The following is a 27010-nucleotide window of genomic DNA, read 5'->3' as shown; positions in this document are numbered from 1 at the left end:
TGTGACCGTGACTCGAGCAAAGGCAGCAGTGGACCCTGCCCCACAGTGACGACTCGTGCTGGGATGATCAGACAAGCGTGTGTCACTGCTGAAGGACATAAAACATGCTCATAACGAAAAGTAGCAACTCTCAACCGAAAGAGAAGCTGTAAAAAAGAAAAGAACCAAATGAAAAGTTTAGAACTAAAAAATGCCATATCTGAAATAAAAATGAGCCAGACGGGGTTAAGAGCAGGTTGAAGATGACAGAAGGAAGGTTCAGTGGACTGAAAGATGGGTCAATAGACATGATTGAACGTGAAGAACAGAGCGAACAAAGACCGAACAGAGAAGTGACCAGAGCCCCGGGCAGCAGCAGGCCTGCGTCAGGAGGTCGGTGTACCTGTGACTGGAGCCCCAGAAGAGAGCAGGTAGAGAACAGGGCTAAAACGTGAAGAAGTGACTGAAAAATTTCTGAATGTGTTGTCTTAAATCTGTGGATTCCTGAAGCTCGGTGAACCCCAAGCAGGATAAACGTAAAGGAAACCTTGCTTAAGCTTGTCAAGGTCACACTGCTGACAGCCAGCAAGGAAGAGGGAGACTGGAAGAAATCAGGGAAGAGCCCATTTCATGAACAGTCCCAGAGTCACCGCAGCCTTCTCCTCAGAAAGCGCGGAGGCCAGGAGACGGCGGCGCGACTTCTCCACAGGTCTGGGGGCGGCAGGTTAACCCAGAGTTCTGTATCCAGCACAGGCATCCTAATACAAGTGAAGTAAAGAGATCTCAGATACAACCCAAGAGCTTTCGTCATGAGCAGATCTGCTCTGAAAGAAATGCTTGGGAAACTGAAGATAGTTCTTCAGGCTGAAGGGAAGGGATAGCAAATGAGCACTCAGATCTTCGGGAAGGAAGGGCTGGACAATGGGAAATAAAGGGCGAGTGTGCTCCTCATCCCCTTACAGTAAGTATGACTCTTACAGCAAACATCCGAGCAGAGCGTGGGGTTTCCTTGTCTGTGGATGTCATCCCTGTGCCAGCTGCTGTAGTAAGGGGGCCGGGGGGACGGACGTAGCCAGCTGCCAGGTTCTCACGTGATTTGTAAGAGTCACCAAGTAGACTGAAAAGGCAACGTATAATGTCATCCTGAGAGCAGCCACTAGGAAATACTGCCAAAAAACCAATGTATAAAGTAAAATGGAATGCGAAAAAGCAGTTAAAGAAGGCAAGAACAGAGGAACAGAAACAAGGAGAGACAGAAGGCAGGCAGTGAAATGGTGGCCCTGTGTCAGCCGCGTCAGTCATTGCACTAAGTGTCAGTGCACTGGACAGTCCAGGGAGGACGAGAGATGGTCAGAATGGATGAGAACACGAATCTGTCCGTATGCTGTGTGAGAGACGCTCTTCAGATGCTGTGACGCAGATGGATTGAAAGTAAAAAGATGGGTAAAGATCTGCTGTGCCGATAGAAAGCCTCCGTGGGCTCGGGCGAGTGTTAATATCAGAAAAAGTGAACTTCAGATAAGGGGTATTGCCAGCGGTAAAGGAGCAGGCAAGCTCACAGGGTGAAAGGGTCGGTTCAGTAATGAGATGTGACCATCATCAATGTGTGCTCCTCATAAACAGAGCTGTAAGACACATAAAGCAAAAATGGACAGAATTAAAGGTTGAAATACGCAACTTTGCCATCATCGTTGGAAACTTTAACACCCTTCTTCCAGCGGTGACAGGACAGCTAAACACAAAATGGGAGACAAGGAACCTGCACAGCAGAACCCAAACCGCGTTCCACAGCAGGCTCAGCACACTGTCTGTCGAGGGCCAGGGCATCTTCTGCTCCGGGGGCCGCAGGGTCTGTCTAGCAGCTGGAGAGCAGCCCCAGACAGGACATCGCGAATGCGTGTGACTCTGCTCCCGTAACGCTTTACTTATGGACACTGAAATTGGAGTGTCATAAAACTTTTTGCGTGTCAGGAAACATTCTTATTTTGATCTTTTTCAGCCATTTAAAAATGTGGCCACCATTCTTAAGTTGCAGGCTATGCAGAAACAGGCAGTAGTCTGTCAGTCCTGTTCCAGAGCCTCTACCTGGAGGAGGAGAGGGAGGAGAGGAGTCTGGGTGCACATATCAGTCCCTCCACGTAGCAAGGGGACAACAGCTGGGACCCTGTGGTCCCCCAGCTGGCACCCCTGCCCTGGGCAGCCTCCCGCCGGTCACATGCCCTGGAAGGTGTGGGAGGATGTGCTCACCGGGCTCTGGACCCCGTCCTGGCTCCTGTCTCCCTGAAGTCCAGGGAAGGGTGTGTGGGGCCCCACGGCAGCCAGCTGCTGTCCCCCGTGAGATGCCCGCCGGGGTCCCCGGGGCCTGCGTGTCTAAAGCCTGCCCCTTTGTCTCACCAGGGCGGCCTGTCTCTTAGTCTGTAAAGATGTGGAAGCTCCTGCTCACGGCCCCTCCACAGCCAGGTGAACGCCTACCCTGCTTTCCCCCCGCCTGCAGCACCCTGTCCACATCCCCCTCAGACCTTGGCTCCAGGGTGCTGCCCTCCCAGCCCAGTCCGTCCCCGAGCACCATGCGTTGCCATGGTGAGCTTGCTCCGGTCCAACCTCTCCTGGGACCAGATGCCATAGGAGGCCAGGGACGAGGTCTGCTTCTGGCCGCCACACTGCCAGGGCGAGCACAGCGGGTCACAGGTGTGTTGTCTGTGCTCATCCACCGGCAGCTGGACCAGCGTTGCGGGCGTGGCCGTAACCAGGTGCCGTGATGTGATGCTAGAGGGGCGTGCGCGTGTCGCGGGGCGGCAGAGGAGGGTGGGAGCTGCTCCGGCACTTTTCATCTGGCCCGAGAGAGTGGGCTTGCTGGGAACCTGGGGTCCTGGTGACATGGGGCAGATTGCAGGCCAGGTGGGTGCAGGTGCTCCAGGGATGGGGTAGGCCAGCCACAGCCCAAGGACTGGGCCAGACCAGGTTAGCAGGGGCCAGCCAGCAGCAGGGGCTGGGGGTCAAGGGTTGGCCTCTCCAGGGGTGGAGAGGGCTGGGGGTGGAGGAGGGCTTCCAGCTGGCCCTGTAGGTGGTCAGAAAAGGAAGCCAGCGGGGAGGTGAAGATCAACAGAGACGGACTGGTGCTCACTGGGCGGTGCTCTGGGGGCTTTCCCGTCTAGCATCTCCGGGTTTGGTTCAGTTTGACAGACGTGAACACCTCTGTGGGTCACGTATGGGGCAGGGATGAGTAACCCAGTCCCTCCCCTCAGGGCTGTCTCTTGAGAATGTGTACAAGTGTTTCAGAAGGTGTGGAAATACACTGATGTGCCCAGGCGAGTGGGAGCTGTGGGCAAGTGGGGAGGCCTCCTGGCAGGGTGACCCCCTCAGAGTTCTAAGAGGAGCCAGGCCGGGATGTGAGAATCAGCAAGGGGTGTGCAGGAAGCCTGAAGCAGGAGGGCCGGGAGCCGAGGAGAGAGAGCCCCACAGGAGGGAGTCGCTGTGCACGCACGGTGTGTGTGTGTGTGCGAGCACGTGCTGCAGCTCTGCAAGGAGCCACTTGTCACTAGGCTTCATTAGTAAAGTAGTAACCTGGTTAAAAACCCCAGCAAAAGAGTCTGTACGTTGGGGTGAGAGTGCTTCCTGTTCTGGAATCTTGACTGCATTTCTCACTCTCTGTAGTTTTGTCGGGGAGTCGTTGCTGGGAAGCACAGTGCTGGGCGCCCCGTGCTGTTGAATGTGGCCGTATCAGCATGGCCGGCCAGCCGATGCTTCCCTTCTGCGTGGCTTGGTGATGAGAGCGAGGAACCGGGCCTGCCGTATGAACCGTAGCTCGTCAGCAAACACTCAGCAAGCCTCTCGTTTCCTCAAACAGCACATTCTGCTGACTGGAAACAGGAACAGGATTCACCCTTCCCAAAGTGCTGTGTGCGCAGAGGTCAAGGCAGACGCCTCGAGTTCTAGGCTGAAGGCAGCAGTATGTTAATGGGCACGTTGGCGATAGTTTCGAAAGGTGCTTCCCTCTTCCTCTGGAAACGATTTCCTCCTCCTACACGAGTTTATTTTTCTTGGTAGTCAGGACAGTATTATTATTCGGCACCTTTGGCGGTGTAAAACATCAGCCAGAGGACTCGCTGGCAGGCCAGAGCACCTTTTATTTTGTAAGTAAACTTTCTGTTGAAGTGTAGCATACGGGGAAGTGCATGACCCAAGTCTGCAGCTGGGTGCATTGTCACCAGGGACCGCCATCCAGATCAAGGAGGGCACATACCAGCCCCAAGCCCTCCCCTCCCAAGGGCAGCCACCCTGGCTGCCACCAGCAGAGGCTCATTTAGCTGCTTTGGGTGTCGGATAGGTGGAACCCACAGCATGTCTCTGCCGCCTCCAGCGCTGTGTGCGAGGGTCAGCCATGTTGTTGCGCCAAGCTCTGGCTTGTTCGTTCCAGTAGCTGCAGGGTGCTCTAGCACATGTGGATGCCAGAATTGTTTCTCCATTCCGCTGTCGATGGGTGTTGGGTTTGTGTGAGAGGACGGCAGCATATCGGAGGGAGGGGAGCACGTGGACTTTGGAATCAGGCAGCCCTGGTGTAAGTCCTGGGCCTCCCACTTTCTAGCTGTGTGACCTGGGGCAGATTACCTAATCTCTCTGAGCTTCAGTTTTTCCATCTGTAAAATGGGCATGATAATCCCTCCCTGGATGGGTAGGAGGACTCAGTGAGAGCGAATGTCCAGCGCCAGATACACCCCTTGGTTCCAGGTGGATGCTGATGCTTCTTCGCCTCCCGCTGCCCCTAAGCGGCCCCCTGCTGGGGTCATCGTGGCTGCATGTTCCCTCCTCCGGACCATGGTGGTAGATTCCGGTCATGAGGCCCAGGGTGCAGGCAGTGTGGGTCCTCACTGCCTCTCTGAGGCTGCAGTTCCTGCCCTGCCTTGTTCTAGGCTGACTGAGCTCAGTGCCTGGTGCCCTTGAGGTGACGTTGAGCTGGCCCCAAGCAGAGACAGAGGCCCAGTCAGTGCCAGTGGTGTGAAAGGGCCTCAACCTCGTGCTGTCCACGGGCGCCTGCTGTGTGGGCCCTGGCGTGGCACTCCCCACGTGTACACGGCTGGTCCACGCTCCACTGCGACTAGCATGTGCTGCTTGTTACGCTCTGTGCCCAGTGGCCGTGTGCACTTGCGGGCAGGTCACAGGGTGCCTGTCACAAGGCCCAGGTGCTGGCCTCTGGCTGCCTGGTGCTTCCCAGGGAGGCTTGGGTTAACTTCCGCTCACCCAGGCTCACAGAGGGGAGCCTCTCCCCTCAGCAGAGTGTCTCACCCGCGGGGCTGTGCACACAGCGGCACCGTGTTCCCGTGCTTTGTGAGCAGAAGGCAGCAGAGTCCGACTGGGGTGGGGTGGGTCCGTGTGAGCGCTGCTCCGGGCCTGCGTGTGACGGCTGCGTGTCTGCTGCAGGCCTTCCGGCAGAGTCCGACTGGGGTGGGGTGGGTCCGTGTGAGCGCTGCTCCGGGCCTGGCGTGTGACGGCTACGTGTCTGCTGCAGGCCTTCCGGCAGAGTCCGACTGGGGTGGGGTGGGTCCGTGTGAGCGCTGCTCCGGGCCTGCGCGTGTGACGGCTGCGTGTCTGCTGCAGGCCTTCCGGCAGAGTCCGACTGGGGTGGGGTGGGTCCGTGTGAGCGCTGCTCCGGGCCTGCGCGTGTGACGGCTGCGTGTCTGCTGCAGGCCTTCCGGAGCAGTATTACAGTCTCACCTGGTTCCTGAGCCCCATCCTCGGCCTCATCTTCACACCGCTCATCGGCTCGGCGAGTGACCGCTGCACCCTGAGCTGGGGCCGCCGCCGGCCTTTCATCCTGGCCCTCTGCGTGGGCGTGCTCTTCGGTGTGGCGCTTTTCCTGAACGGCTCTGCCATCGGTGAGTGTCCTCTGCCGCGCTGCGCGCCCTAAAATGTGCGTGGCTGAGTCCTGACTGGGGACAGCTCTTTGCTCAGTGAGACGTGGGTGTTAGATGACTCAGACTGGCCGGCTGTGGGACAGCGTGGCCTCCCTCTGGTCCCCAGGCGGGGTGGCGGTGCCGAGCCCTTGGCCGCCCAGGCGCTGGCCGTGCTTGGCAGCACTGGAGCAGGGCCCACGTGGGAAAGCCGTAGGAACCTGTTCACAGGGAAGCGTTTCCTGTTGTGACCCATTTGTTCTTAATGCGTATCTGACACCACATCCTGTTTCCAGCATTATTTCAGAAATTATCTTTTCTTTTTTTTCTCCTTTTCTTAGGCTTGGTATTGAAAGTGTCCAGACCCAACTCCATGCTTGCTGTTTTTGTTTTGTGTACTTAGGTTTTGTTTTGCTTTTGTTGTTGTTCTGTTGTGTTTTTGATTAAAGCAGCTCTGTGTGGGAGCGTAGCTTTCACCTTGCCGGTGCCCATCAGCACTGCCAGAGACAAAACCTTGTTTTCTGGCAACGGCTTTTTAAGATGGAGGCTTCCTCTGCCTTCTGACACCCACAGACTTACCCCAAGTCTGCAGCAGTTCAGGTGGGAGTCAGCGATGCTGGAACGCTCAGGAAGAGGCCACAGGAAACCTGGGGTAGCCGAGCCTCGCTGGCTTCTCAGAGGCCTGTGTGGGGGCATGCCGGGGCACCCTCCCTGAGCTGCACCCCTCGGGGTGGCCTCCTCCAGCTGGGGTGTCTCCCAAACAGAAGTCCAGGCTGCCACTTTCTCAGCGCCTGCGGGCACTGCTGTGGGCCTCTCTGGCTGTCCCCCTCACCCTGGGGAGCAGCAGCCCCTTCCTGACTCTTACCTAGAGAGGACCCTGGGGCTTTCTCAAGGCTGTGTCCGTGGGGTGGTCCCGCCTCAACATGGCCTGGATGCAGTGAGCCAGGGGCTCTGGCACCGAGCCCTGGCCCCCTGTCCCGTGCTGTGTCTGTGTTTCTTCAGGCACCATGGGGTCCAGGTGGCGAGCAGGGAGCTGCTGGTCAGAAACCCCTTTCCCAGCCCGCACGCAGGGCGGGTTTGTCTGCGTTCCAGCTAACACATCAAGCTCTGGCGCTGGGCCCAAGTCCCAGACTGTGGCCCACGGCCGGCTCTGCATCTTTATGCAAGAGGGTGCCCTTGGTCTCACGGGCGCTGCACCCAGTGATTTGGTCTCTGGGTTCAGGGGCGGACTCCCTAAGGGAGGCGAGACGTGGTGTGTGGTTATAGCTGCTTCTGGGTGCTGACAGCCGCTCACAGAGGAAGTTCATGAGAAGCGAGACCATTTGCATCTGTCTCTTCAGAGCTGTTGCTTCTCCAGCCCAGGCTGCTCAGAGAATTAGCTTGAAAAGCTCTCAGTGGAAGCAGTTAATATTTTAAGTATTATTTCAGTTCAGCTCGAGGGCCTTCCAGCATACAGTACAAGTCACCTGTAGGTCCGGTTGGCTGCCTTGGTTGCAGTCTGACTTGTGAAATACCGGTGTCGGCCTTCAAAGGTGAATTCTCAGTAAAGCAAATTGGAAAACAAACACATGTTCACCGTGTGGCATCAGTAAGATGAATTCAGACAGAGTCTTCCTCTAGACACCGCAGTGCAGGAACGAGCTGTCATTGGGTGGTTATGTGTTCAGTAGATGCCAACCAAGCGCCCTGCAGACCCTGGGCCAGGCACGCACACGGGCTCCCTCTCGAGGCCCCAGCCCGGGAGCCGACGTGGAACCCTGCACGCAGCGTGCACAGGGGTGTGTGAGGGCCGTGCTGGTCTCACGTCCTCCTCGCTCACTGATGCTCAGTCGGTGCTCTCAACATGCCCCCCGGTGAAGGTTGGTAGGAAGGACCGTTTCCCCTTTTTAGGTCAGGTAATCTCTTTGGGGTTTGCCCAATAGTGAATGTGAACGGGGAGTAAAGGTAATCCTGCAAACGGCAGAAGTGGAGGAGGCAAAGCCCTTCTTGTCCCAAGTCTGTGCCCAGGAACGTGCCCCCTTCCGGTCGGAGTGGAGGTGTCACCCTCACCCCTTGGAGGTGACTGTCTGCATTATGAGCTGAGATCCGACTGCTCCGTGTGCTCTGTTAGGTCTGGCCCTCGGTGATGTCCCCAGCCGGCAGCCCATTGGTATCATCCTCACAGTGCTGGGGGTGGTGGTCCTGGATTTCAGCGCTGATGCCACCGAGGGGCCCATCCGCGCCTACCTGCTGGACGTGGTGGACAGCGAGGAGCAGGACATGGCCCTCAACATCCACGCCTTCTCTGCTGGTGAGCCTGCGCCCCACTCTCCCTCCCCCCTGCATCTTCTACTCCCCACCCCCTGCTTGGCACCAAGGACTGTGGGGATGGAGGCAGCTGCTCCTGAGACCGGCACCCCCACTTCGGGGTGGGCTTCCATGGCCCAGGTGCATCTGCACCTCAGATGCCGACGAGTGAGGCAGTGAGCAGGAACCCCAGCCCAGCAGGGCCAAGTGACTGTGGGGCTGGACAGGGGTGACGTGCTGGCCAGGTGGCTGCGGCCTGGGGCCTTGTGCTGACTACTCCCTGTAGTCGGGTGGCTGTCCCATCCCACAGGGAATATCGACTTCCAGAGCCTAGGGGATGGCGGTCGGTGCCGAGGCGAGTCTGGGGCTAGCCGCTCGTGTTCCTTCCTGTCAGTTATCCGCCCCTCATTTCTTAGGCAGGAATTTGTGAGGTCAGAATTCCAAACCCAGGGTCAGCTATAGGTTCTTGTTTGTTTTTCCTGCTGTTTTCTTATTCTGTCCCAAAAACATGTCCTGATTTGTGACATGACTGAGTGGCAACCCTGGGCCCCGATTGAGGGTGAAAGCCCGTCTAGATGTTTCCAGCCTGCCTGCCTCCTTTGGGGGCCCCAAGTGCCCTGCGTCGCTCACTAGCTGCTTCTGTCTCCTCCCACCTGCCCAGGCCTCGGCGGGGCCGTCGGCTACGTGCTGGGCGGGCTGGACTGGACCCAGACCTTCCTGAGCACCTGGTTCCGAACACAGAACCAGGTGCTCTTCTTCTTCGCGGCCATCATCTTCACGGTGTCGGTGGCCTTGCACCTCTTCAGCATCGAGGAGGAGCAGTACAGCCCCCAGCAGGAGCGGAGCGTGGAGGCGGCTGACGCTCTGCCCCCCGCCGCCCGCCTGAGCGTGCCGGATGGTGGTGCCACCATGTTCCCAGACGAGGTGCAGTCAGAGCACGAGCTGGCCCTGGACTACCTGGACGTGGACATGGTGCGGAGCAAGAGCGACTCGGTGCTGCACGTGCCAGACGCCGCCCTGGACCTGGAGCCCGAGCTGCTCTTCCTGCACGACATTGAGCCGTCCATCTTCCACGACGCCTCTTACCCCAACACCCCGCGCAGCACCAGTCAGGAGCTCGTCAAGGCCAAGCTGCCCTGCCTGTCCCCACTGCTCAGGGAACCTGCGAACGAGGACGAGACGCTGCTTGATAATCGCTCAAACGAAGCCAAAGTCCCAAACGGAAGTGGCTCCCCCCTAAAAGACGGCCTCAGCGGCTACACCAGGGTAGACATAAAGCCCTCAGCCACGTCCAGTTCCATGAGACGGCGAAGACACATGTTCCGCCGGCAGGCCTCCAGCACCTTCTCCTACTACGGCAAGATCGGTGCCCACCGCTACCGCTACCGGCGGGCCAACGCCGTGGTCCTGATCAAGCCATCACGCAGCATGAGCGACCTGTATGACCTGCAGAAGCGGCAGAGGCAGCGCTGCCGGCACCGGAACCAGAGCGGGGCCACCAACTCCAGCGGGGACACGGAGAGCGAGGAGGGGGACGGGGAGACCACTGTGCGGCTGCTGTGGCTGTCCATGCTGAAGATGCCCCGGGAGCTGATGCGGCTCTGCCTCTGCCATCTGCTCACCTGGTTCTCTGTCATCGCCGAGGCCGTGTTCTACACTGACTTCATGGGCCAGGTCATCTTCGAAGGGGACCCCAAGGTGAGCACCTGGGGCCCCACTCCTGGCGCTCACAGGATGGTTGCGAGGGTGAGACGGGGAGAGCCAGCCAGGAGAGCTTGGCAATGCTGATGGCTCACTGCACCGAGCTTGACACGGCCTCGGCGTCAGGGCAGCCACTCCCCCGGTCGCCTCCATTGCCCACCGCCTCCTCGAGCCCCAGCACCCACAGGAGTCAGGGAGGTGCGCAGGGCTTTGCATGCAGGGGTGGGAGGTGCACGGTGGGCCCCCCTGTTAACGGGGTCAGGGGTCCTTGGGCACATCAAGAGAGCGTTGGCACCTGGGCCTACGGTCAGCAGGTGGAAATGACTGGGGCTGACATGAGGGCGAGACACTGTGAGAAGCCGGCATGAGGTGTTCCTTCGGTTGTGCTGTGCCATGTGCCTCACTGCCCCAGAACTTAGTGCCACAAATAACGATCGGGACTCAGCCGAGTGCTGCTCCTGTTCCCCATGCCGTCAGCTGGCTCCACCTGTGGCCGACTCACCCAGGGTGGGGGCCGAGGTGGCCCTGCACAGGCTCAGGCCTCCCCGCTCCACACCATCGCTCACCTTCCGGGTCCATCTGAGCTGCTGTCTGTGGCCCCTGGGCTCCGGGAGGGTGGAGTGGGAGCTGAGCTGCAGGTTAGATCAGCCCAGCTCAGGGGGAGCGAGGCTGGAGGGATCACAGACGCCTGCCCAGACACCAGCCTGGCGCAGCTGCTTCTCTCCACGGAACGATCGCCTCTCTGGAGGAACCGCCCGTCTGTCACTGAGCTGGAAATAGCCTCCTTTGCCCAGAGGGTATGGCACCTGGTCCCTGCCCCCCTGAACCCCAGTCTTGTTTCTGGAACAGGCCCCCTCCAACTCAACGGCCTGGCAGGCCTACAACGCCGGCGTGAAGATGGGCTGCTGGGGCCTGGTCATCTACGCGGCGACCGGCGCCATTTGCTCAGGTGAGTTGAGCCCCGACTTAGGTGATGGTGCACCGGGAAACGTCAGCAGCTGCAGCTGTGGATGGGGCGTCCTGCTGCACAGAAGCGGGCCCTGACTGTGACTGAGCAGGCTGTCCCTTAGCGACAGAAGCATGGAAGCCTGTGCGGCCTCGTCTCAGGGAAAAGCCACCACAGGCTGGTGCCAGGACCTGGGTGTCCTGAGACCCCACTGCAGGCCGTCTTCCCCGGAGGCTCCTCAGAGAGGCTCTGGCCAGGGAGGGGCTCAGGGTGGTGGCAGGACTACAGGGGCTGTGCCCCCTGAGCCCAGGGGAGAGGTCTTGGTGCCTTCGCCAGGAGGTGGGGAGAGTGGTACGGGCGGAGGACCCAGGGCTTCCCAAGTCTTGAGGGCACGCAGTGCGTCTGGGGCCTGCTGGCCCCTGCCTGTTCTTACCCAAACTGTGAGGGCGGCAGCCAGCTTCATTCAGCGTGACCGGGACTTGAGGATAGATGAGATAAATGCCGCACGGCAGTGGGAAGCCAGGATGATAGTCACACAACACTGTCTGTGCTTTGATAGAGGAGTAGTAGTGGTAGGACAGCGTCTGAGACACTTTGCTGGAGGAGGTAGCCTGCCACCTTGTCAGGAAGGGTGAGCAGGAGTCTAGCCTGCTGGATCCAGAGGGATGCCCATGAGGACAACCAGCTAGGACTCGAGTTCCCAAGGCAGGATGGGTGTCAGGCCGGAGAGCGCCGCCGAGTGGGCCTGGCTTGATGGGAAGGATCTGGGCCTGGCCGGGGTGGCCTGGCAGGACAGCGGCAGGACAGGGTCAGGTTACGGGGTCTGGGATGAGAGGGCCGGCTTCTCCTGAGTGCTGGAGCTCCTGGACGTGAAATGTGCACAGTGAGCTGACTGCTTCACGCATGGTCGGCGTGAATGGCCAGCTGTGCGGCATGGGCAGTGGTGCGGCAGGGCGGGCACAGAGGAGGGGATGCCTGCCTGTTCCTGAGCTGGGCTGAGTTCAGCAGAGGAGGTGGGGCGGCGAGGGGCAAGCGGTGGAGGGAGCCCCACAGGAGTGAAGGGAGCTGACCCAGCCGCTTGGTGGGCAGGGCTGTCGGTCACTGTCCTGTGGTCGCACTCTCTCTGCAGCCCTGCTACAGAAGTATTTGGACAACTACGACCTGAGCATCAGGGTCATCTATGTGCTGGGGACGCTGGGCTTCTCCATCGGCACGGCCGTGATGGCCATGTTCGCCAATGTCTACGTCGCCATGATCATGATCAGCACCATGGGCATCGTCTCCATGAGCATCTCCTACTGCCCCTACGCCCTGCTTGGGCAGTACCACGACAGCAAGGAGGTGTGTCCTCGGCTGCGGGGCCGGCGAGGGTGGCCAAGGGCAGGATGCTGGGGCACAGGGTCACCAGCAGGAACTGCACTTCAGGACAGATGATCAGATCTGTCTGCTCCAAAGCTTGTGCTCATTTCTCTCCATCTCCAGCCACAGCTCCGCACCTTCCACTTGGGGGCTACTTGAGACACTAATGGCCCTGGCTGTTTGGTTCTGAAACGGCCCCTGAGGGGCAGTAGAGCTGCTGGCTGCCTAGGTTGGTCCAAGGCGCTGGCTGCCTGGCTGCTGGCCCGCCTGGCACCGCCTGGAGGCTCCGGGTGCCTTCCACAGCGCTGCGACTGGGACCCCGGGAGGCTGCCTGCCGCCGGCGGTCCCTGCCCCGCGGGCCTGAGGGCAGCTCGGCAGCCGTGCTGGCCAGTCGCGTAGGCAGGTCTGCACTTCCAGTAGCCATGTTAAAAAGTGAAAAGACCATGAAATCGATTTTATTACCATATTTTGTTTAACACAGTACATCCAAAACATCATTTCGACATGTACTCAATACAGAAGGTTAAGATACTTTGCATTTGCACCGAGTCTTTGAAATTCCGTGTTTCTTTAACACCTTTCACGTGCTCAGGAGCCTCAATGCAGGTGGAGGCCGGGTTCTCGGACTCATGTCCAGACCCTTCAAAGGGAAAGGAAGAGACCACAGAGAAGCTGTCTCTCCCTAAACCTAACCCAGGTTTAATCTTCTCGTCTCTGACACGATTATGAAGGAAAAAATGCACTGTGAAGAGGTGTCTAACAAAGATGGAACTAAGGGAGTTCTGAGTGATGGCATTCTTTTAAATAGATTTTTTAGTTGAAGTTAACATGACTACAGCAAAGTACACCCATCGTGAATGAACGGCTTACTGCGTTTTCGGAAGGAGACACGCCTGTGCCTTCAGGGCAGACCGCACAGCGCTCCTCGCCTGGGCTTCGACACCCTGTGCTCCGCTGGCCGGTTCGGAACCTTCCGTGGCTGGAGCATCTGCTGCTTTGATCTCACCTCGTGTCTGTGCTTCCTCCTGTCTTGTGTGTGGCAGTTCTTCCCTCTTTTTCCTGGTCCACTGTCTGGCCGCAGTTTACATATCCGTCCTGCGGGTGGTGGCATGTGGGGTTACCACTGACCCTGCTGCCCAGAAGGTCCTTGCCCGTGTCCTCCGTGCACCTGCAGTCTCGATGTGCAGTCTGCCTCAGTGTGGGTTTTGTGTATGTGTGTGGTTTGAAGCAGAGGACAGAGACTATTAGTTTTCCCATGGACACATGGCTGCCTGTCCCGGTGCCACTCATTGTAGGGGCCGCATGTTCCCTGTCCACACTGCACCGCCATCTTTGTCTTAAGTCAGGCGTCCACCTCGGCGTGGGGGGGGGGGGCCTGTTTCCAGTCTCTCTCATTGGTCTGGTCTGTCTGTCTTCAGACAGATGTTAGACTATCCTAATTAGTTTTATAATAAGACCTGAAACCAGGTAGTGTAAGTCCTACAGCGTTTTCTTCTTAGAGGTTGTGTTAGCTATTCTTTTTTTTTTTTTTGTGAGGGAGATTGTCGCCGAGCTAACATCTGTGCCACTCTTACTCTGTTTTGTATGTGGGACGCTACCACAGCATGGCTTGATCAGCAGCGTGTAGGTCCACACCCAGGATCTGAACTCATGAAGCCCAGGCCACCAAATCAGAGAGTGCGAACTTAACCGCTGCACCACGGGCCAGCTCCTCTCTTAGCTGTTCTTGACCACGTACATTTCATCTGAATGTTAGAATCAGCTTTTGAGCTTTTTATTGGAAACACAATCGTTATACAGATCAATTTGGGGAGAGTTAAAAGCTGTATAATATTTTGCTTTCTATCCATAAACATGGCATATTCTTCTACTAATTCCTGTAGCATTTCTCTGGGTTTTTGGACTTTCTACATACTCAGTCACATCATCCATGTATAATGAGTTTTATTTCTTCCTTTCCCGTCCTTACCATGTCTTACTTTCCTTGCCTGATTGCAATGGCCAGAACCTCCAATACCATGTTGAGTAGAAGTGGAACGGGGTGGGGGAGACAGGCTGGGTGGACCGTGCTCTGCCAAGCAGCCGAGTGGAAGGCGAGTTTCGGTTTGAGACTGCTGAGCTAGTTTGCAGAGCACGGGCATGTTGACTGACGGGTTTCCCTTTTGCACAGCCCTCACCACGTGCTCTCCTCTCTTGCAGTACGTGCACCACAGCCCCGGGAACTCCAAGCGCGGCTTCGGCATCGACTGTGCCATCCTCTCCTGCCAGGTCTACATCTCCCAGATCCTGGTGGCGTCTGCCCTGGGGGGCGTGGTCGACGCTGTTGGGACTGTGCGCGTCATCCCCATGGTGGCCTCTGTGGGCTCTTTCCTGGGCTTCCTGACAGCCACGTTCCTGGTGATCTACCCAGAGGTGTCGGAAGAAGCCAAGGACGAGCAGCGGGGCCTGCCGTGCCAGCCCTCGGCTGAAGGCGGGAGTGGCGGCGAGAAGCCCTCCGTGCTGAAGCTCTCCCGGAAGGAGGGCCCGCAGGGGCCGGTGGTGACGGAGTCGATGGTCTGAGCCACGCACACATTCCAGAGGGCGGCAGGGAGCGGGGCGCAGGGGCCGGGCGCAAGCTGCGCTCAGGCTGGCTGCCATTGCTCCGGGCAGCGCAGACCAGAGTCCTTCCCGCAGCAGGGTGGAGACGCGGCGCTCGCGGGTAGGTTAAGCCGCTGGGCAAAACGCCACGTGCATTCCTTTTTCCACGATTAAAAAATCATTTTGAAATCTTTTTTTTAATTGAAAATGATCTTTTAATTTCAATTCTATCTTTTGTTCTCTGGGTCTATTATTCTGCATGTTTTTAAATTGTAGACCAGATTTACAATACAGACAATAAGCAATTTAGGAAAAAAATAAGATTATGCATTTCCAAAGTTATAATTGAAAACAAAAATACCTGATTCCTTTGCTGTATCTTATCTGAATGCTTCAGACGACAATCGTGCAGTCGGTGACTAAAACGTTTCTGTCACGTTTCTCTCTGGACGCCCACAGGGATTGGAGCTCTGTCAGATCTCATCCCCTTCTGTTGGTGCTGCAGCTGTTGGAGAGTATTTTTCTCTATGATTATTATAGAAAACGTTTTTTTTCCCCCGAAAACTGTGGTTTTCTTAGAAGAACAGCATCTTCTCTTTTCCTCAGAGGGTTTGACAAATTGTGCCTGGGCAGCCTCGCTCGTGGGCGGCGAGCAGTGGTAGCAGCCACGCACCAAAGTTGGGAGGAGGCAGGGCCCAGGCTCCCCTGGGTGGAGAAGGGCCATCCGCAAGGGTCGCTTCCAGACGCCCCACCAGGGGGCTGGGATGGGACACCCGCCAGGGGGCAGCATCAGGACTGGCAGAGTTGCGCGCGTATGCGCCGTGTGCGCGTGTCCCTGCCCGGCTTCTGACCTGTAATGTCTGTCTGAAGCTCCCAGAGAGTCTGTGGACTTGCTCGTTGCACTTTGACTCATCTTGAAACCATTTGCTGGGGAAATCACGAGGGCAGAGCTCCGGGGGCGGCATCGCCCGCGTCCTGCCCAGGCCTACCTCGGGTGTGCGCGGGCCGGCATGCTTCTGATCTCCTCCCACCTGCGCACTCCGCTCAACTCTGGAATCAGGACGCCTGCCAAGTGGACAACGCGTCTGGCTGGGGCCGAAGGCCCGCTCACAGGACAGCGCCGTGCAGCGCTTCTGGTTCGGCGTAGAAACCAAACCCGGACTTGGGCAGGCACAGTCCTCACGTGCTACAGCTGTTGGGAACTGTTCTCCAGGCCACAGGCTCGCTCAGCGAAGCGGTGTCTGCGTCTCCCAGTGGGGCGGGCAGTCTGAGCCGGCTGATCTCAGGAGACAGGGAGGCCACCTGCACAGCGCCCGGCTAAAGGAAGACAGTTGTCATCCTTTGCTGCCTCAAGTTGGTGTTTTTTTAAAGTACTTTTAAGTGCATGAGAATCATGCTGCAATATGATCATTCTAAAGCAAATATATATATATTTCAAGAAGAAACTAAGCAGTTTTTAAATAAATTACTTGAATTTTCTGTGTGTTTAAAGGAATGACTGTTTAATGTCCTTGACCAGCCTCTCGTCTTGCCGCGTGTCAGCCACTGGTGGCACTTTGTAGGTTGTGTTACGTGTCCAAGGAGCCGTGGTGCCTATCCACACCAGATGCACTCCTCGGGCCTGGCATCCTCCCTCGGAGCCCGGGATCCCAGAGAACTGACCTCATGACCCGAGCGTTTTCTGTCTGTGTTAAACCCGACACTGGCCTTGTGAGTCATGTGCTTGGACCAGAAGAGTCCCCCCTCCTACTGAAGGCACTGTTGGCATTCCCACAGCACCCACTGCCGGCCTACACCCGGCCCCGAGCCCAGCTCCTTCTCCCCCACCAGCCGGGCACCCCTCACAGGCCCTCACATGCAGTTGGTTTCCCCTTAATGGCTTTAAGATCCTAGGTCCTCTCTCCAAGCTGCAGCCTCCATTCAGCTGGCGTATCCTGCTCCTCGAAGGGTCTCCTGACAGCTGGAAACAGGGAGGCTGGAGAGGGGAGAGTACGGGAGTGGAACAGACCCGAATCAAGATCTGAAGTGAACCAAACACGCGTCCAGCCCCCAGGTGCCACACCTCCCCGGGCACCCACCCTGCCTGGGGCTGGGGCCGGCGCTCACAGTCGCCTGTGCACGAGGCTCAGGGCCCAGCTGGGACGTGATTGTAGAGGTGAAAGGGGTTTATGGTGGGGACCACCCCCTGAAAAGTGCATCGATCCTTGAGATCCCAACCTTAAACTTGAGTATGGTCTGAAATAACAAAGACATCAAAGGACATTGTGTTGAAGTCACTGTTGGAAGAACAGCACTGAGAACAAGGCTGGCGTGTGCCGCTCCCAGTGAGGGCCCGTGAGGGGTGTGACCGCCATCCGTCCTCAGCACAGGAGGGTCTGGCTGTGCTTCGGTAGATTTGTAAAGATTTTTAAGCCCTTTGGATGTTTGTGACCAAAGTCTGTCTGAACGTGCAGGTCTGGTCAGCGTGCAGACCAAAAAGGGGCGGCACCCCGTGCTTTGGATCGGAGGATCCCCACGGGGTCGGTTTCTGGGGCTGCCCTCCTGGGCCCTCTGGCTCCACTGTGGGCTCGGGAGGGCCCAGTAGCTGACTCCTTTAGCCCCAGCCCTGTCCTTGCAGCGAGGTGACCTCAAGATCGCGCTAACTTGAAACTCTCAGTGTCGTCACCGTGTGTCTTAAGCCGGGAAGACGGGGCTAGCTGTGCGGCGTGGCTGCCGACTGTGGCTCGGGCACGTGTGTTTCCCAGCGCTGTACCTCAGACGCCGTGGGAACGCAGGACAGCTGCCCCAGAGCAGCTTGTCTGCGGCCTGGTGACTAGCCAGGCTCTGGCAGAGGGGCCTGGTTAGGCCGGGTCCTGGGCGTGCCCCCTGGGTAGGCCGGCCAGGCAGCCCCGGGGCATGTGGGCTCAGGGCAGCAGGCCAGCGCCTCTGCGCGGAGGACGGGGCGTGTTTGGCAGGGACTTGGTTGGTTGCCATGTAATATAAATGGATCTGTTACCAAAACAGGGTAACGTCGGTCTGATTCGCATCTTTTGTTCCCTGTAAAAGTCAACTAAGTAAAGAGTCTTTTAAAGAGAGGCCCCGGCCACATGTGGCAGAAGCCTGGGCCATGCAGGACTGTGCTCTGTGGGAGGGGGCAGAGGAGGCCCTCGGGGTTAGGCCAGGCCAGCCTGCCCTGCACCCCTTCTGCCCTGTTCTGTCACCAGAGTGGCATTGTGACATTCCCAGGTGACTGAAGAGCTGGCAGTAGGGGCAGGTGTCTCAGCCGGCAGCATCCAGCCTGCTGATGAGCACGCCAGCCACTGTCCGCTGCTTCCCAGAGAACTGCCCTCGAAAGTCTTGGAGCCCCTGGGGGGCCCGGCCGAGGAAATGTTGAGGTCAGCGGTGTCCCCTGGGGGGAGGCAGGCCAGCTGGGCCCTCCTCGCAGGGTCAGTGGTTCCACATGGTCCTCAGGTGTGTTTCTCAAAGGGACTAGCGTGTGGGGAAGCAGGTGTGTGCGCCTTCAGAACCCTGAAGTGAGACCTGGCCTTGAGGGGCCGCAGGAGGCAGGAGCGGCCGGCAGGGCTCGTGCCAGAGGGCGGCAGCGTTCCCTCCAACCCTGCACAGTGGCCCGGCCCCGGCCTGCTGGCTGTGTGGCATGTCTGAGGTTGGTAGCCAGTGACTGCAGTCCTGTTCTAGACCGAGCTTGCAGAACATACCCCAGGTTCACACTGGACACACTGCGGAAAAGACGCACCAACATGTGGCTTCTCCGGGGCCGCCTGGCTTCTCCTAAGCTCTGTCCGCCTTTGGCCACCAGAACGGTGAGTGTGCAAATACACTTGCCACGGGTCCTCCTCGGGGGTGGCCACGAGAAACAGACAGACACGCCTGCCTTCTGGATGTCCCGTCTGCAAGCGGCTGCTTTTGAGATGCTCCATCCATCCTCCTGCCTGCATCCCGGCCTGGGCCGCCCTGAGGGCCCACCTCCCGAGTGCTCCTGGCGTGCAGCTGTTGGGGGACCCGGCCCAGCACCCACTGGTGGTGGTGTCGATTCAGCACGGCCCTTGGACATGTGGCATGTCTGGGGGCGCAGCCTAAAGCCCTCCCCGTCACCTCCTTGTGGGAAGCCAGCCACCACCATTCTGGCCCGAACCCCCAGCCTGGAGACGGCCCCTCGGCCAGCCCATCCTCAGGAGCAGCCAGCTCCACTGGGACCTCTGGGAATGCTGAGAGCCCACCCCCACCGCAGTGTGCCCTTGCCCTCCCTGCAGGCTGCCAGGGGCACGCCCCCTGTGCCATGGACTGAGACCCTCTGGGTGACAGTGACCCGTTGGTTGGAAATGCCTCTTGTTACGAGAGAAGCTCCCAGGCGTCTCGGAACCAAACTATTTAGTTCCATTGTGAACTGCCCACAGGACAACTTGTCTTATCAACTTATTAAGTTGGAGCCCTATAATAGGTCTTGCTGATTTTAGCAACGATGTAAGTGTGTGTTAAACACATAATGTTTAATGAGGAAGAAGGATTATAAAGAAGAGCGCTCTCGCACAGTAGTGAATTTTTGTATTAGGTGGCACAAGTGGCCTGGTGTGTGTGTCTGTCCGCAGTCTGGTCCTAACGTGCTCTTCAGTAGCCCTTGGCCGCATGACATGCTGTCGCTTCACCTCCATTGTGCACACAGCCCCGTCTGTAGTGCTCTCGTCTCCACCACTCGTAGACCAGCCTGGGTTTGGACCAGGACCTCCCCATGTCTGTTGTGCTCTGTTACCCTGCAGTTGAATCTTAATAAACCTTTCCTTACCAGATGACGATGTGGGTGTGTCTGTGTCACTTCCTCCCTCTGCTCCTCTGTGGCTTGGCTGTGGGACTGGGCCTGCCCCCTGCTTCCTGGAGCCTTGGTGGGTCCAGTGGTGGGAGGGTAGAGACGGCTGGCTGTGGCCGAGGCCTGGGTGGGAGTGGACTGAGTGTGGGCTCAGTTTCCCCAGAGGCTCCCCAGCTCCCAAACCTGGGGCCCATGTCTGAACCCCCAGCACGGGCCGCCTGCAGTCCTGGCCCCTCCAGGGCAGCTCTGTCTGCCTGGGGGGAAGGGTCTCAGCTCTGCCTGCCTCACTTGGCTCAGGTTGGGGCTCAGGCTGAGCCAGCTTGGGGTAACACCCACCCAGCATGCTGGCTATGCTGGGGACCTATCGTAGGCCCTTTCAAGGGGACCCAGGGCTGGGGTCCCAGGCCATGTATAGCCACAGGTCTGGCAGCCCTTCCTTGTGAAGGCCTGTCCTGGTAGGTAGGCTGTGGGGCCCTGATTGCCTGTAGAGAGCACTTGAGGAAAGGGGGACTCAGAAACTGGGCCCTGGGTATGGCCAGCCAGTGCAGCTTGAGCGGGCAAGCTGCCATTAGGCACCAGGTGTGTGTGCCACGCCTGGGCGGGGCCCTCGACAGCTGGAAGAGGCTGTCACCCCCGGTTGGCAGCAGAGAACATGAAAGGGGTTGAGACCTTTACCCAAGGTCACACAGCTGGTGAGGTCAGAACCGACATGGGTCAGTTTGTTCAAGGCCCTGCTGACCCAGGGCGGGGAGCTGGGGGCCAGTGAATCCAGGGCTGAGGCCGGGCCTGGGGATGGGCATTGGGAGGGAGAAGGGTCAGTTTGGACCACAGCGGAGGGGGCGCGAGGTCACTGCCAGGTCCCGGGGGCCAGCTTGAGTGTCTGGGATGGAGCCCCCAGGCCTGGGTCCTGTGCTGTGATGCGGGTGCCCTCGGACAAATCACAGGCGGTGACTCCTTGTGTCATGAGGACTAAGGGGTCCTCATCCCCCTTCCTGCTGCAGCACAGATGGCCAGTGCCCGTGGGACAGGAGCCCTCCCTGTGGGGATGGGACGGACGGGAAGTGAGGTGCGGGGACCCTGCCTGCATCCTCGCCCCGCCCCCCCCAACGCAAGCACGCTGCGCCCCCTGTTGTCCACCCCAGGTGCTGCCTCCGCTGATGCAGGTGCCCCCTCCAAGGTGCTGGTCCGAGGAGGCACATGCCGGCCACGGTGGCCCTTGAGGGGCTAGGGCCAGTAAACAGAAAGTCAGCACCCCAGCACCCTCCCCCCAGGCCCTCACATCTGTCCCTGTATGCAAGCACAGAGACTATTTTCTTTTACAAAAATTGGACCACACTATGTAGAGTTTACAGTCTAGTTTGAATTTAGCAAAATATTTGATCATCTTCCTTAGCAGCCCATGTAGGTCTGCTATATTCTTTTAACAGTAGGAGCAGAGGTTCTTTTCTCTTGGGGGGTTTGTTTTTATTAGAAAATAAGGAAAGACATTTTATTTATATCTATCTTATCTATCCTCTGTGTACCTATGTCTCATCTATCACCTAAAAATTCCGCACTAATTTAACTCGTCTCTCTGGGGGAGACACTTCAGGCTTCTCCTGGGAAGGGCAGGAAACAAGGACCCGTGTCCCTCAAGGACATGTAGACAAGAAAAATTTGTTAGTGGAAAGAGTGCAATTCCTAATGAGAAATGGCACGTTTGCTCGTAACCCCGCCTAGAGGACACGTGGCCCTAACACTAAGCCTCGTCTTCGGCGTCCACCCGCACAGCTCTTTCGCTCGTTATGTTGTTTGGTTCCTCAACAGCATGGACAGGAGGAGACTGTGTTCTCAGTCTGCCATCAGGAAGCCGAGCTCCGAGAGATGCAGGAGGCGGGCACAGTGCTCCATCCCAGGCCCTTAGAAATGACAGGAAACGCACACATTCAAGACAGGAGCCAGAAGCTTCCCAGGGCCCATAAACGAGGCCTGGAAGGATGGACAGCGACCGAACAGACTGGAGGAGGGAGCCCACCTGGGGTGCGCACAGAGCACTTTGGCAGAAGGGGGGAGGGGGAGGGGGCAGGGCAGGGGCATTTGGAGACAAGGAACCAACCCCATCCCCACGGGGCGGCAGATGGTGGCTCCAGGGGTGTGACCAAGCCTGGCACAGCTTCTCGAACAGGCACGGGAGACTTGGACTTGGCTGGGTCTACACCACACAAGGTGAGTAGAGATTTGGTGTCATCTTGTTAATTTGAGCATTGTGTATCAGTAAAGTGTGTAATTCAGAATTAGTCATGATTTGTTTCCTTTTCTTTCTGATTTCAACTTGTTTTTTGCATTAAAAATGAGCTTTATTGAGGCCAGCCCACCAGTGTAGTGGTTAAGTTCATGTGCTCCGCTGCAGCGGCCTGGGTTTGCAGGTTCAGATCCCAGGCTCGGACCTAATCCACTCGTCAGCCATGCTGTGGCAGTGACCCACAGACAAAATAGAGGAAAACTGGCACAGACGTTAGCTCAGGGCCAATCTTCCTCAGCAAAAAACAAAACAAAAAACTCTGTTGAGGTATAATCTCCATACAATAAAATTGACCAATTTTAAAGGCACAATTCAGTAAGTTCTGACAAGTGCATACAGTGTGTACCCACCAATGCAGTCATGATGTAGATACAGCCCCTCAAAAAGTTAGAGAGTTCTGATAACACCCAGCAGTTCCACTCCTAGGGAGCCGCCCAGGAGGATGAAAACACATGTTCACATAGAAACTTCTCGCCGACACAGGTGAGGGCAGCACACTTCCTCACCCCGGAAAGTCCCCGGGTGCCCCTTTAGGCACACCCTCCTCCCACCTCCTGCACAGGACAACCGACAACTGCCGATGGGCGTCTCGTCACTATAGGTTCTGCCTTTTCTTGAGTTTCTTCTCAGTGGAATCACACAGTCTGCATCTTGAGCGATTGCTTTCTCGTTTAGCATCAGTTTTCAAGATCCATCCGTAGTCCCTCAGGCGTCATTAGTTCCTTTTTGTCGTTGATTGGTAGTCCGTTAAACAAACACGCTGCACTTTGTTTCTCCACTCGACAGCGGATGGACAACTAGGTTGTTTCTAGTTCTTGGCTATGAATAAAAGTGCTCCCAACACTTGAGTACAAGACTGTGTGTAAATGCACGTTCTCCCCCCTGCGAGGCCGGCTGAGTCGTACGGTGTGTATAGTTTCACCTTGATGAGAAGCGGCCCAGCTGGTTTCCAGTGGGCTCTGCGTTGCCCTTCCCACAGCAGGGACGGGGGTTCTGGTCGCGCCCCGTCCTCGTCAGCACGGGTTTCAAACTGTCGCCGTCCTGGGCGTGTGCAGCGGTATCGCACTCTGCTTTTACCCTGCATCTCCTTAAATGTTCAGCATCATGTCTTGTGTTTATTTGCCATTTGTATGTCTTTAGCGAAATGTCTAATTTTTTGCCCTGCTTTTTAGTTGCTTTGTTTTTCTTCTTCTTATTTTTAAGGATGCAAGTCCTTTACCTGATATACATTTTGTAAATATTTCCCCCCAGTCTGTGGGGAAAGGAGTCTGCCCTGTCCCTGACTTTAGAGGGAAGCACTTAGCCTCTGACCATCAAGCATCGTGTCTGCTGCGGGGTTTGTAGCTTCCGCTGGGAGGTTTGCTGAGAGCTTTTATCGTGAGTGGAGCTGCGCTATGTCCGAGCGCCCCTTCCAAATCAACCGGGATGAACTTGAGTCTAAGACGGGGCATTACATCACCTGGTCTTGACTGTTACACTAATCTTATGTTCATGGGATGAATTCCACTTGGTCATAAGGAATTATCCTTTTTATATGTTACTAGATTTGATTTTCTAAAACTTTGTTAGAGATTTTAATGTTAGTGATGTGAACTGGTCTGTATTTTTTTTTTCTTTGTAATATCTTGTCTGGTTTTGGTAGCAAGGTGGTGTTGGTCTCATAAAATGAGACAGGAAGTGTTCACTCTTTTATTTTTATAAAGAAAAATTAGCACAGAATTTGTATTATTTATCCCTTATATGTTTGGAAGAACTCATCAATGAATCTGTATGTCCAGTTTTCTTCTTGTGAAGGTTTTACACTGTGGATTAAGTTTCTTTATTGTAGATAAGGCTGTTCAGGTTATCTGTTTCTTCTCGAACGAGCTTTGGTTGATTGTGTCTTGCAAATAATTTTTCCATTCCATATAAGCTGTCAAATGTATTGGCATCAAATTCGAAATACTCCCTTATTTTTTTTCCACAGCTGTAGGCTCCATAGTGATTTTTTAAAATTGAGGTGGATTTACATAGAGTGACATGCACAGGTGTAAGTGCGCAATTCTGTGAGTTCTGACATAGGCACACACCTCAGTGACCCACACGCGGTCTGCACAGAACACCTCCTCCACTCCAGGAAGTTCTCTCTCGACGCCTTCCAGTTCAGTCCCATCCCGCACAGGCAACCACCGACAGGAAGCCAGTCACCATGGACTAGTTTCATGTTTGGAACTTCACATAAATGGAAACACAGTTTGTAGCCTTTGTGCCTGGCTCCTTGTGCTCAGCGTAATGCTTTTGCGAGTCATACACACTGCTGTGTGCATCAGGAGTTTCCTTCTTTTTCAGGGCCGCATAGCATTCCATTGTGAGGCTGTGTGACATCCATTTTCCACTTTCTGGGTGTTTCCAGTCCAGGGCTATTACAAATAAAGATGCTATGAACGTTCTCATAAAGAGCTCTGTAGACGTATGTTTTCATTTCTCTCGGGTAAAAGACTAAGTGTGGGATTGTGGAGTTGCAGGGTAGGTGTGTGTCTATAAGAAGCTGACAAACAGTTCTCCCCAAGTGGTTATTTTTATCCAGCAGTGTATGAGAGTTCCATTTGCTCCGTAAGTTCGCCTGTGTTTGCCATTGTGAATCTTTAATATTAGCCATTCTAATGAGCACCAAGTGGTATTTCATTGTAGTTTAATATGTATTTTCCTGATGACTGATTTTAAGCATCTTTTCAAACTGGCCATCCATATATCTTCATTGGTGAAGTATCTTTTGCCTATTTTTTAACTGAGCTGTTTGTCTTTTTATTGATTTGTGGGAGCTCCTATATATTTTGGATACAAGTCTTTGCCAGATGTAGCCTTGTAAATATTTTCTCCCAGTCTGTGGGTTCTTTTTTCACTTTCTTAGTGATGTGTTTTGAAGTCCAATTTATCAACTTTTTCTTTTATATTTAGCATTCTTTGGAGTCCCCTCTAAAAAAATCCTTTGTCTATACAGAGTCACAAAGATATTCTCCCATGCTTTCTGGAAGTTTCTAGAACGTAGAACTTTACATTCAGGTGAACCAGCTTGAGTCACATTTTCTGTAGGGAGAGCGGGTGGAGCTGCTTCTCTTTGCCGTACGTTCTCCAGCTGTTGCAGCACTTTCATTGAAGACTTTCCTTATTGAATTGTCCTGGAATTTCTGCTGAATATCAACTGCCTGTACACTTATGTGTCTAGACCCAGCATTCTGTTCCATTGATCTATTTATCTATCCTTTTGCCAAATCCCACACTCTTACAGTCTTGATTACTGTAGCTTTTTGCTAAAGCTTCTATCACATAGTGAGTCCTCCAGCTTTGACCTCGTTTTTAAAGGTTATCTTAACTATTCTACTTTGCATTTCCATATGTATAGAAAATCAAATTGTCAACAGGTTTTTTTTTTTTTTTTTTGAGGAAGATTAGCCCTGAGCTAACATCTGCTGCCAATCCTCCTCTTTTTGCTGAGGAAGACAGGCCCTGAGCTAACATCCGTGCCCATCTTCCTCTACTTTATGTGTGGGACGCCTGCCACAACATGGCTTGCCAAGCAGTGCCATGTCCACATGCAGGATCCGAACCGGCGAACCCTGGGCCGCCAAAGCGGAACGCGCGCACTTAACTGCTGCGCCACCGGGCAGGCCCTGTCAATATATTTTTTAAAAACTCATGTTGGGATTTGGATGGGATTAAGTTGAATCTGTTGGGTTGACTTGGAGAGAACAAACGTGTTTGTAATATTTAATCTTCCAACCCGTGAACATGGCTTATCTTGTCGTCTGGGTCTTCTCGCAACCCCGGCAGTGCCCGTGAGCTTGCAGGGTGCAGGCCTTGTACATCTTCACTAAACTCGTTCCCATTCATGTGTTTTTCATGCTGGTATAAGTGGTGTTTTACATTTCCCCGTGACTGTTAGAATACAGAAATGCGTGATTATTGTATGCTGACCTTGTATTCCATGACTTGCTAAATTTGCTTATTCTGGTAAGTTTTAACAAAATAGATTCTTTGGGATTTATGTAAACAGCCATGCTGTCTGTGAATAAAGATAGTCTTGCCCCTTCCCGTCCAGTCTTCTCTTTGTCCGTCTGGTTGCTGTGAGCAGAACCTCCAGGACAGTGTGGAACAGGAGGGTGGCAGTGAACGTCCTGTGGTCCCTCTCTTGGAGGGAAAGCCATCAGACTCTGACCATCAAGTACAGTGTCCACTGCAGGCTTCTTGTGGATGCTCTTTACCAGTTCGAGGAAGTCCCCTTCTCTTCTCAGTTTGCTGAGATTGTTAGCATGAGTATATTATTTTGTCAGATTTCCTTCTGCGTCTGTTGAGATGGTCATTGTGGCCCCTCTCTTTTATTCTGCTAACGTGCCGAATCACTCAGATGGCCTTCCAAATGCTGGAGTCACCTCGCATTCCTGGAACAAGCCCCACTTGGTCATGCTGTATTACTGTTTTAAAATACTGCTGGATTCAAGCTGCTAATATTTTGTTCAGGAATTTTGCATCTGTGTTCATGAGTGCAACTGATCTGTGATTTCATTTTCCTGTAATGCTTTTGTCAGATTTTAGTGCAGGGTCATGCTGATCTCCTAGAACGAGCTGGGAAGTGTTCTCCTGAGTTTCTGTGGAATTATTATTAATATTACTCTATTAGTCCATCCTTAAGAGTTTGTTAGAATTCACTAATGAAATCAACTGGGCCTAGAACTTTCTTTGTGGGAAGGATTTGACTAAAGTCAATTTCCTTAATAGATACAGGACTAGTCATTTCTGTTTCTTCTTGCACTGGTTTCATAAAGTTGTTTTCAGGAAATTTGTACATTTCATCTGAGCTGTCATATTTATTGCTGTAAAGTTGTTTGTGATATCCTTTTGATGTCTATATTTTTTTGATGTCTGTAGGATTTTATCCTCTCTTTCATTCCTGATATTGGTCACTTGTGTTTGCTTTCTTTTCTTGATCAGTCTTGCTAGAGTTGACCCATTACTTTCAAGAACCAATTTTTGGCTTTGTTGATTCTGTTTTCCATTTCCGTCATTTTTGGGCTTTATTATTTCTTTCCTTTACTTATTTTGGCTTAAATATGCTTTCATTTTTCTATATTCTTACGATGGAAATTTATTGATTTTAAACTTTTCTTCTAATTTAAAGCTATTCTACTTCTAAGCACTGCTTTTGCTGCATCCCA

The 27010-nt window shown here is 55.0% G+C and overlaps 1 protein-coding gene across 6 annotated transcripts in view; it reads left to right on the top strand.

The window, feature by feature from the left end:
• SLC45A4 (solute carrier family 45 member 4) overlaps positions 1-27010 on the top strand; it is a 128943-nt gene that overhangs the window by 75378 nt on the left and 26555 nt on the right. For 3 of the 6 annotated variants that reach the window (XM_070631095.1, XM_070631097.1, XM_070631096.1), the window contains 6 exons: positions 5664-5852; positions 7978-8157; positions 8815-9851; positions 10704-10803; positions 11930-12141; positions 14359-16215. In XM_070631095.1, the coding sequence (XP_070487196.1) occupies positions 5664-5852; positions 7978-8157; positions 8815-9851; positions 10704-10803; positions 11930-12141; positions 14359-14718 (2078 nt within the window). In that variant the 3' untranslated portion in view covers positions 14719-16215. Of the gene's footprint in view, positions 1-5663; positions 5853-7977; positions 8158-8814; positions 9852-10703; positions 10804-11929; positions 12142-14358; positions 16216-27010 lie in introns of those variants that run through there. The other 3 variants (XR_011543276.1, XR_011543278.1, XR_011543277.1) reach the window with 2 other exon arrangements.

The sequence above is a fragment of the Equus przewalskii genome, chromosome 8 (assembly GCF_037783145.1).
Source record: "Equus przewalskii isolate Varuska chromosome 8, EquPr2, whole genome shotgun sequence".
Classification (NCBI taxonomy): Eukaryota; Metazoa; Chordata; class Mammalia; order Perissodactyla; family Equidae; genus Equus; species Equus przewalskii.
Note: the sequence above shows the minus strand (reverse complement) of the source record. Positions and strands in the feature narration are given on the sequence as shown.